General features: G+C 40.8%; 1 protein-coding gene across 5 annotated transcripts in view; it reads left to right on the forward strand.

Annotated features, from left to right (window-relative positions):
- Positions 1-10,949, forward strand: part of ccdc24 (coiled-coil domain containing 24) — a 32,428-nt gene that overhangs the window by 18,232 nt on the left and 3,247 nt on the right. For 4 of the 5 annotated variants that reach the window (XM_062023699.1, XM_062023702.1, XM_062023701.1 and 1 more), the window contains 3 exons: positions 3,107-3,201; positions 3,269-3,371; positions 7,206-7,260. In XM_062023699.1, coding sequence (XP_061879683.1) covers positions 3,107-3,201; positions 3,269-3,371; positions 7,206-7,260 — 253 coding nt within the window. Of the gene's footprint in view, positions 1-3,106; positions 3,203-3,268; positions 3,372-7,205; positions 7,261-10,949 lie in introns of all 5 variants that reach the window. The other variant, XM_062023703.1, reaches the window with a different exon arrangement.

The following is a 10,949-nucleotide window of genomic DNA, read 5'->3' on the forward strand; positions in this document are numbered from 1 at the left end:
TGTTATGAGAGTAGCGTATGTGTGTGTGTGGCCCTTTAAGATATGACAGCATGTGAGGTGAGTGACGTCCGTGAGTGAGTGGGCGAGAGAGGTGAGGGAGCGGCAACAGTGAGTGTGTGCAGGTGCTCTAGCTTGGTGGATGGCTGAGTGCAAGACACCAATAAAGTCACAAAGTTGCAACAAACCGCCGGCCTCGTCATTCACCCTCGAGTCCGGTAAAGTGAAGGTTTTTAGCCCCGAAGTACATAGGCCCTGGAGGAACGTCTTCCCTGCGCTCCTCAACTACGGTCTGGGAGCTTTCCCCCCCGCCCCCACCCACACAAAGCAAGCCTTTTCTTTTCCTTGTGACACAGAAGGACGACACCGCATCGCTCCAATAAATCACACTCAGATCTTCTGTTTTTAGCCGATATTACATAAAAAATAACGTAAAATAACGCAGTGATGCATCATGTAGTAACAGTAACTGAGTTACTGAATATAAAAAATAACGCGTTAGATTACTAGTTACCACCGAAAATAACGGCGTTACAGTAACGCGTTAGTCCCAACACTGGTTGTCTTTGTGTCTACACGTTTGATATAGCACTCTAGATTTGCCATATCCTTGGAAAAAATACTCTTGCTATAGTTGTCTAAGTAGCTTTCACGACCAGTGATGTTTGAAATAAAGTCATTATGTCACAACAAAACCGACTGCAGCTTCCCATTTGACACGCTTATACTGGTACACACCATTTTTCTGCAATTAATTCAACCTTTAAGATTATTGTCAAATAGCACTACTAAGTCTGAAAGAAAATTTGAAAAGTGATGGATACACTATCCATCATCTTTACGAGGGCTGTCATGTCTTAAACCACCACATCTGCCGTCTTCCAACGGCTTCGATGTGATCCTCTACGCACTTTTTCCCTCTGACAAAGACATCCATAAAACGCTATATTGTGCTCTCTTGTCACTTACAAATTAGATGGAAAGTGCAGGAACAAAGAAGCAGGGCGTAGGGATGCTGCAATGTGCTGTGCAGAAACAATAAGACAAAAAACTGCTTTATTTTAGAGGCGTAATGTTGGATTGAAAATATGTGCACACGCTAAGTGGCTGGCTAAATACACATCTTAAAATGGTGTCCTGTTGTGATAAGTGACAACATATTGAGTAAATGTGGCTCTCGGGAAGCACTTGGCTCTCTGGATCTGTTTTTGTTTGTTTGTTTTATGAAGGAAAGTTATCAGGGTTGTAAAAATCCAAGGAGTGGTTATAAAACAGCGTAATTGCAGTTTGCTTTTTAATTTCTCCTACTAATGTCAGGCCAATGATGGTCAACTAGTGCTTGGCAATCAAATTACTTTACTGGTAAACAGAGAAGTGTCGTAAAGTGGTTGTCTGTGTGGGGGGGGGGGATTTTTTGTGTCTGTATGAGCTTGTAATTCTCCCAGCGACTAAGTAGTTGCTGCCAGGAATGTAGCCCTGTGTAACCCAGGAGAATAGTACAACATTGTTCTCCGGTTTTGCCATCTTTTATTGCCTGTCCATTGGCTCTACTTCCTTCCCATTGTTGCTTTCTTTTTTACATGTCCATTCATGCCGTGCCTACTTTGTGAAACTTCTCACAAACCGCAACATTATTGAAAAAACTGACAAAACAATGTAACTTGTATGTCAGGCCAATAGTGGGTGATGTCTTTGCAAAGAAAGATATACGCTAATACTATAGGTTGTACACTAAAGGCTGTTAGAACGTCATTGTTGTTTGGCTATGACGTGTGTTTGGCACATGCCATGACTGAATAAGCATGTTAGCTATCTTTTCTGCGTTTACACAGAAATGGTAACAACAACTTCCACTTATAGAACCCTATGTTCTTCTTCAGGCTGCAATGCATATGTGTCATGTAAACAAACATAATTTATTTTGTTTATCAAAAAACAGGAAAACATAATTGCAACTGTAGTCCCGGGAAAAGGTGTAAAAGGCTGACAATTGACTAAACAACAATATTAAAAGTTAATACATACATAAAATGCAGATTAAAATAGTCGTATATGTACAGATGCACCACTAAATACAGTGTGTATATGTATCATGCACCATGAGGTCCAAACAGCATCATGAGTCCAGGCTTGATTGGATTTCAGGTCGTTTTTGAGGTGAATATTAAAGTTGTTGCATGTGTGGGATTCTCATATAGAATGAGGGATGTTATTCCAAATGTCACAGCCTCTGATTGAGAGGACTGACTGTGCTAATAAGGTGCTACGTCTATAACCCCTAGAAAAATGATGGAATCACCAGTCTTGGAAGATTCATTTAGTTGTTTGATTTTGTAGAAAAAAAACTACAATTTGGCTGGCGGGGGAGAAGACTTAGTAAGTGAAGGCACGTAAAAAAGACTGCTCACAAAATGGCACATCCTGAAGAGATTGTAGACGGTCTGTAAAACATAACCTTTGCCAAATGTTGACCAAAGAATAGAAGTACATAGGCCCTGAGGAACGTCTTCCCTGCGCTCCTCAACTACGGTCTGGGAGCCCTACCCCCCCCCCACCCCCCCCCCCCCACCCCCCCACCCCACCCACACACACACACACACACACACACACACACACACACACAAAGCAAGCCTTTTCTTTTCCTTGTGACACAGAAGGACGACACCGCAGTGCTCCAATAAAACACACTCAGATCTTCTGTTTTTAGCCGATACTACATAAAAAATTACGTAAAATAATGCAGTAATGCATCATGTAGTAACGGTAACTGAGTTACTGAATATAAAAAATAACGCGTTAGATTACTAGTTACCACCGAAAATAACCAAAGAATGACCAAAGAACCACCATTACATGTTATGTAGACCACAAAGAGGTATTTTGAATGAAGAAAAAAAATCATAATATGACCCCTTTAATGACAATAAAAACCAAGCTGGCTCATCTGCATCTGTCTGCTTTAGTTACTTGCTTCTTCCTGCTTCTTCATAATACAAATGCAGCTACTTAACATTTTCATGTGAACATCTTAGGTTTAGCTCCTGATATTGTCTCATTCGCTCTACTGTATTACCTTCTGTGGCTACCGGATGTTGATTTTTCATTACAGGCACGACAAGGAGTTCTTAAATCGTTACAACGCAAAGACCGTAAACTTCGCCCTGGGTCGCCTTGACATCAGCGTGGAGCCCAGAGACGAACTGAGGTGTGGACGATGCCTCCACACGAAACCTCTCGTGATCTTACTTGTGTCCTCTTCTTCCTTTCCGCTGAAGGCCGAGCTCATGCTGCTCCGTTCAGTCGCAAGAAGAGATAGAAGCCGTGAAGGACAAGCTGAATATCAGCGACATCAACAAAGTGGTAGAGCATATCAAGTGAGTTGCAACCAGGAAGTGGATCCATTACTTTGTGTGCTCTTTGGATCTAATTGGCTATAAATCATTGAGTGGAGTTCAACCCCTTTTTTTCGCCTCAATTCCTCCGCAGCTGTCCAGAACAGCTTTTACTTTACTTTCTCTCGTCCTGCCTTTTTCTGCTTCCATCGCTCTTTCTTCATGGCCAATGGGGCCACCTTGGAAGACAGCCCCCCCCCCCCCCTCTCCCCAAATCCACTTCCTGACTTCAGCAGCACAAAAGGACCCATTGTGAGACAGAGCATCCCCATTCGATTGTGCTTATGTAACCAGAGAGGGTCTCCCAGGAAAACCACTCATTCGTCCTTGCTTTGTAAAGCTGTCTCCCTTTGCAACTTTTTAATAGAGACAAATTAAAGTTAGCGACTGGGACATTCCATTCCCTGGATGACCTACATTCTAGTTTTTGCTGCAGATAAGCTCCCTTTGTCCATGAAAAGTCTGCATTTCTTACACTTTTGTACCCAGCTATAAATACATGATTACAAAATACATGAGTACAAATTTCAGCAACCCTTTTAAAGCTCAGGAACAATACTATAGGAAGTAAACTTGGGTCCTTTTGGAGTAGTCCGTGCATGACTTGTAAAGCAGTATCCACAGAAAATGAGTCAACACACAAACATTTTTGCAAATGGTGAACAACACAAGTGAGTACATCTTACAAATTGTGGTTGGTGGGATTCTTTATAATGTAGGGAGTACTATTATTATGTAACAGTGCCTTAACCCTCTTGCACTCCTCCACCATTCTTCTGGATAAAGATGACTTGCATGTGTTCATTTGGCTTCAGGTATAGAGGAGACATGTTGTCCTCTCTATCACCTTCACCTTCTTCAGCAAGGCAGTTCGGGCTTCTTATCATGTTAAAACAAACCTACTTTCTGCTTCAGATTCAGAAAACCGTATTCATCCCCGAGGGGAAACGACGACGTTGTTAGCAGCAACAGAAAATGTACAATAAAACACAATTGAGCAGTTAAAATCGTAAAGACCAGAGATCTTCAATGTAGACACTAATATATATTAATACTAGGGGTGTGGGACAAAATCGATTCGAATTCGAATCGCGATTCTCACGTTGTGCGATTCAGAATCGATTATAATTTTTTAAAAATCGATTTTTTTTTTTGGATTTTTTTAAATTTTTTGATTTTTTGATTTTTAGTTTTTTTAAATTAATCAATCCAACAAAACATTACACAGCAATACCATAACAATGCAATCCAATTCCAAAACCAAACCCGACCCAGCAACACTCAGAACTGCAATAAACAAAGCAATTGAGAGGAGACACAAACACCACACAGAGCAAACCAAAAGTAATGAAACAAAAATGAATATTATCAACAACAGTATCAATATTAGTTACAATTTCAACATAGCAGTGATTAAAAATCCCTCATTGACATTATCATTAGACATTTAGTTTATGAGATGCGATGCAAGTGTAAGCCACTGTGACACTATTGTTCATTTTTTGTATTTATTTTTTTTATTAATGTTTGTAATGATAATATCAATGAGGGATTTTTAATCACTGCTATGTTGAAATTGTAACTAATATTGATACTGTTGTTGATAATATTCATTTTTGTCTCACTACTTTTGGTTTGTTCCGTGTCATGTTTGTGTCCTCAATTGCTCTGTTTATTGCTATTCTGAATGTTGCTGGGTCGGGTTTTGATTTGAAATTGTATTGCATTATTATGGTATTGTTGTGTATTGTTTTCAGAAAAAAAAATAAATGTTTTTTTTTTTTAAATCGTTTTTGAATCGAGAATCGTGTTGAATTGAAAAAAAAAAAACGATTCTGAATCGAATCGTGACCCCAAGAATCGATTTTGAATCGAATCGTGGGACACCCAAAGATTCCCAGCCCTAATTAATACTAATACTAATATATACACTGTATATAATTTCGCAGTCCATTTTATAGCTAAATGCGACCTTTGATGATATTAATCTCCATTTAGCACAATTCATGTGATCTAGATCGATGGTCTTTGACGTTTTCCAGGCCAGGGACCCTCAAACTAATGGAGAGAAGGAGCGGGGAACTCCTCCTTATACATTTTGCATGAGGTCCTAAAGGTACCATGTTTTTGTGAAATACTAGCGATATTCAAATAATAACAGTATTGTAACGCTAATAGCAAGCTGGCAACTAGTGCGCTAATCGCTAGCTGGCAAGTGATGAGTTAATCCCTAGCTGGCAACTAGAGCACTAATCGCTAGCTGACAACTAGCGTACTAATCGCTACCTGGCAACTAAAGCACTAATTGTTAGTTTTAGGCTAGTTGCTGTTTAAACAAGCCCCGCCCACTTTGCCTGTGCCTCATCTGCATAGAGAAGAGCTTCCTATGGTTTTTAAAGTAACCTGTGTGTTTATTACGTAGTATTTTGCCCAGGTAACCCAGTTAACTGCCTTTTTATGCTGTTTTGCAAGACTTCAGACATTACACTTCATACATTTATTCTGAGACAGGATCAGTTGCTTCTGTCTTCATTTACCGGAACTTTTCTGCACTGAATTTTTCGGCATTTAATTTTTTTTACACTGATGTGGGATCTGAGCCGAGGATGTTGTTGTGGCTTGTGCAGCCCTTTGAGACACTTGTGATTAAGGGTTATAGACATCATTTGATTGATTGATTTAATTTTTTTACACTGAATTTGTAAACACTGATTTTTACAACACTGACTTTTTAAAAACATGCATTTTGCTATCACGTTGTCAATGAAGTTGTCCACATAATTTGATGTAAAAAACAATTCAATTCACAAAATTCAAACGCAAAAAATTCAGTTACATAAATTCAGTGCCAAAAAACAAACACTGCAATTGAAACCCCCTGCTCTCAAAGTATCAACATTTATGTTTGGAAAATATACGCTCTTGAATATATATTATGAAGACAAGCTTCACTGCTATATATTTTTTAGTCGCGGTTGAAAATAAACTTCATAAACATTATATAGATTAGGTAACACCTGCCCACTCAAATTAGTACATACCAAAAGCTGCTGCACGGTGTATGAAAACAACACTTTATCCTATTTTCTATTGTGTTTGTTCAAATCAAGTAGTAATGTTTCTGCCGTGGGAATTTAGCTACTAATTCAATTTTATAGTGTTTTAAATGTTGTGGGTGAAATAACTGAAAACATGTTTTATATTCTAGTTACTTCAAAATAGCCTCCCTTTGCTCTGATTACTGCTTTGCACACTCTTGGCATTCTCTCCATGAGCTTCAAGCACACCTGTGAAGTGAAAACCATTTCAGGTGACTACCTCTTGAACTAGAATATAAAACATGTTTTCAGTTATTTCACCTTTTTTTGTTAAGTACATAAAGTACTATGTATCTATCTAACTCCACATGTGTTCATTCATAGTTTTGATGTGACAATCTACAATGTAAATAGTCATGAAAATAAAGATTGAATGAGAAGGTGCGTCCAAACGTTTGGCCTGTACTGTATATTAAAACAAAACATTTATATTTTTTCCATTTTCATAGATTTGTGAAAAAGCTCCAGGAGCCGCTAGGGTGGTGCTAAAGAGCTGCATGCGGCTCTAGAGCCCGACCTAAGTGAACCACAGCTCCCTAGCGCTGGCAGCACATGTGCAAGCACTACTGCCAGGAGTCACAGTTATCTTGTTGCTCTCGTGTGTTGACTCATTATCATCCATCTGCACTGCTCCACTAATATACCTCTCACTTCTTGTATTGTATATCTTGTGAGATACTGGACCTAGATCCTCACCCTCTATTCTTATCATTCACAGGAGTATCCTGGTAGAAGAATGTGCAGCATTGAAACCACAAGTACAGCACATTCAGGTAGTTCATATTTTAATCCTCTTTGCTTTGTGTGGATAAGCAGATATTTGCCATATTATTGTCTGCTATTGGAAATCAATGTCAACGACACAAACTACATGTAATGGCAGAGTGAATGCAATCTTCTTAGTTCAACTGCAGCATAGAGCAGGGGTGCCCTCACTTTTTCTGCAGGCGAGCTACTTTTTAATTGGCCAAGTGGAGGGGATCTACCTCATTCATATATATCATTTATATTGGTTTATTTATGAAAGAGACATTTTGCTAACAAGTTAAATGTGTTTCATGATAATACAAGCGTGTTTCTTTCATGAAGACAAGAATATAAGTTGATGACTTGCATTGATTGGAATCAGACAGTAGTGATGATAACCTCACATTTTACAATGGAGGAGAAAAAAAGTCCTCCTCTCTGTCCAATACCACATGAAAGTGCTTGCTTTTTGCCATCTTATTTGTCCAGCTTCCATACTCCTTTTTATACACTGTACAAGAAATACATTGGCAGCAAACTCCGTAGCTTGCTAGCTTGTGCACGCTAGCTTTCTGAGACTCTTATTTTGTTAGTGCAGGCAAGATGAAGCAGGGCTTTTATTGTGAAGACAGGATCTTTATAGAGTTTTGACAGCAGGTACAGCGCGAGAGTCTGTTGAATAAAAAGTGTTTCTCGCCTTCCTGTCGGTCATTTTTTCTTAACAATGATCTGGCAGCAGCCAGCGTCATCTCACAAGACCCTCGGGTGCCGTGAATGTCAATCAAGTGACCAAAGTGTCGTCTTGGCGAAGATCGCTCATTTTTATGTCTATTTTTTTAATGCTTGACTGGCGATCGACTGACTCACCCTCTACCATCCACTGACACACCCTCCACCATCCACTGACTCACCATCCACTGACTCACCCTCTACCATCCACTGACACACCCTCCACCATCCACTGACTCACCATCCACTGACTCACCCTCTACCATCCACTGACACACCCTCCACCATCCACTGACTCACCATCCACTGACTCACCCTCTACCATCCACTGACACACCCTCCACCATCCACTGACTCACCATCCACTGACTCACCCTCTACCATCCACTGACTCACCATCCACTGACTCACCCTCTACCATCCACTGACTCACCATCTACTGACTCACCCTCCACCATCGACTGACTCACCCTCCACCATCCACTGACACACCCTCTACCATCGACTGACTCACCCTCTACCATCGACTGACTCACCCTCCACCATCGACTGACTCACCCTCCACCATCCACTGACTTACCCTCCACCATCGACTGACACACCCTCCACCATCCACTGACACACCCTCCACCATCCACTGACACACCCTCCACCATTGTCTGACACACCCTCCACTATGGACCTGTAGCTCGCGACCAACGTAATGGCCACCCCTGGCATAGATGGTCCCACACCAGCTCAGTAAAGGCAGTATACATGACTATAATGTGTATACATACATCTAGATAGACATACAGTACATATATGATGACTTATTGAGGCCACATGTGAAGGCTATCAACTGGGACAAGACAGAGGGATGGTACTGAAGACAGGCGTTAGATATTGTAGCTCAAACATTTCACAGCACAGTCCTGGACACCAAATATTTGTATTTTATTCACTTAGAAATAGTACGCTAATCAACTTGAAAAGTGTCCACGCACACACTCGCTAAGATGTACATTGTTGAGTGAAGTGTATTTCTGGTCTCGTCGCCCCCTCCTGGGCAGGAGGGCAACACGGCAGTGCGGCTAGATCAAAAGAGACGTAGGAGACGCTTTGCTGAACAAAAAGTTGCTTTACTACAAGCGAGTGTCATTAAACAGGTCTGCAGTACCTAGAGGAGGTCAGGTCAAAAAAATGAAGGACTCCTAAACTGGAGAAGCCAAACCACCAGTCTTATATTCCTACCTCCTGTCTGGGTGTGTGTGCTAAGTCAGGAGAGCACATCCTGACCATAAAAGGAGATGTTTGTGTGTAAGTGTCTGGAAAACAACTACTTTAAAGGCCTACTGAAATGAATTTTTTTTATTTAAACGGGAATAGCAGATCCATTCTATGTGTCATACTTGATCATTTTGCGATATTGCCATATTTTTGCTGAAAGGATTTAGTAGAGAACATCGATGATAAAGTTCGAAACTTTTGCTCGCTGTTAAAAAAAAGCCTTGCCTGTAGCGGAAGTAGCGTGACGTCACAGGAGCTAGTATTCCTCACAATTCCCCGTTGTTTACAATGGAGCGAGAGATTCGGAGCGACAAAGCGACGATTACCCCATTAATTTGAGCGAGGATGAAAGATTCGTAGATGAGGAACGTTACAGTGAAGGACTTGAGAGGCAGTGCAGGACGTATCTTTTTTCGCTCTGACCGTAACTTAGGTACAAGCTGGCTCATTGGATTCCACACTCTCTCCTTTTTCTATTGTGGATCACGGATTTGTATTTTAAACCACCTGGGATACTATATCCTCTTGAAAATGAGAGTCGAGAACGCGAAATGGACATTCAGTGACTTTTATCTCCACGACAATACATCGGTGACACACTTAGCTACTGAGCTAACGTGATAGCATCGTTGTCAAATGAAGATAGAAACAAAATAAATAAACCCCTGACTGGAAGGATAGACAGAAGACCAACAATAATATTAAACCATGTACATGTAACTACACGGTTAAAAATTCTCAGCCTGGTAAGGCTTAACAATGCTGTTGCTAACGACGCTAAGGCTAATTTAGCAACTTAGCAGCCGGACCTCACAGAACTATGATAAAACATTAGCGCTCCACCTACGCCAGCCAGCCCTCATCTTCCCATCAACAGCCGTGCTCACCTGCGTTCCAGCGATCAACGGCGCGACGAAGGACTTCATCCGTGGGTTTGGCGGCAAGCATCGGCTAGGCGTAGTAAGTAGTCCTTGTTGTGTTGCTGTAAGTATTGTACTTAGCCGCTATTGATCCCACCTACAACGTTCTTCTTTGCAGCCTCCATTGTTCATTAAACAAATTGCAAAAGATTCACCAACACAGATGTCCAGAATACTGTGGAATTTTGTCAAAGAAAACAAGAGGTTTTTATATCGGGTCAGATGGGGTCCATCCACTTCCGTGCATTTTATGACGTCACGCGCATAAATCATATCCAAAGGAATTTTTCAAGCGGAAGTGTGGCGGGAAGTTTAAAATGTCACTTTATAAGTTAACCCGGCCGTATTGGCATGTGTTGCAATGTTAAGATTTCATCATTGATATATAAACTATCAGACTGCGTGGTCGCTAGTAGTGGCTTTCAGTAGGCCTTTAAGTCATAACTTAAATGTTGGCCTTGAGCTAGAGAGGTAGTCTTTTCTCAAGGATATGGTTATCACTTTTGCATTCCAAAGACCCAATTAGAGCCTCTTTCCTACAAGAAGTGATCCAATCCTCCTGTGAATGTCAAACTAAGGGCCTTCTCTATTTATGTGCTCAAACTGAAATACCACTATTTCCTTCAACTTGAAGGTTTGCTTTCTCCAAGGTGAATATAAACATTCACCAGACGTAGAACATAATATGAGTTCATGAATTCACTTCATCAGACTTCTGCTTAACCGTTTAGTGGGAACACAAATTCTCTTTCTCGGTTTGTCATTTTTATCCTATTTGCTTCCTCCACTCTATGGAA

The sequence above is a fragment of the Entelurus aequoreus genome, linkage group LG16 (genome assembly GCF_033978785.1).
Source record: "Entelurus aequoreus isolate RoL-2023_Sb linkage group LG16, RoL_Eaeq_v1.1, whole genome shotgun sequence".
Classification (NCBI taxonomy): Eukaryota; Metazoa; Chordata; class Actinopteri; order Syngnathiformes; family Syngnathidae; genus Entelurus; species Entelurus aequoreus.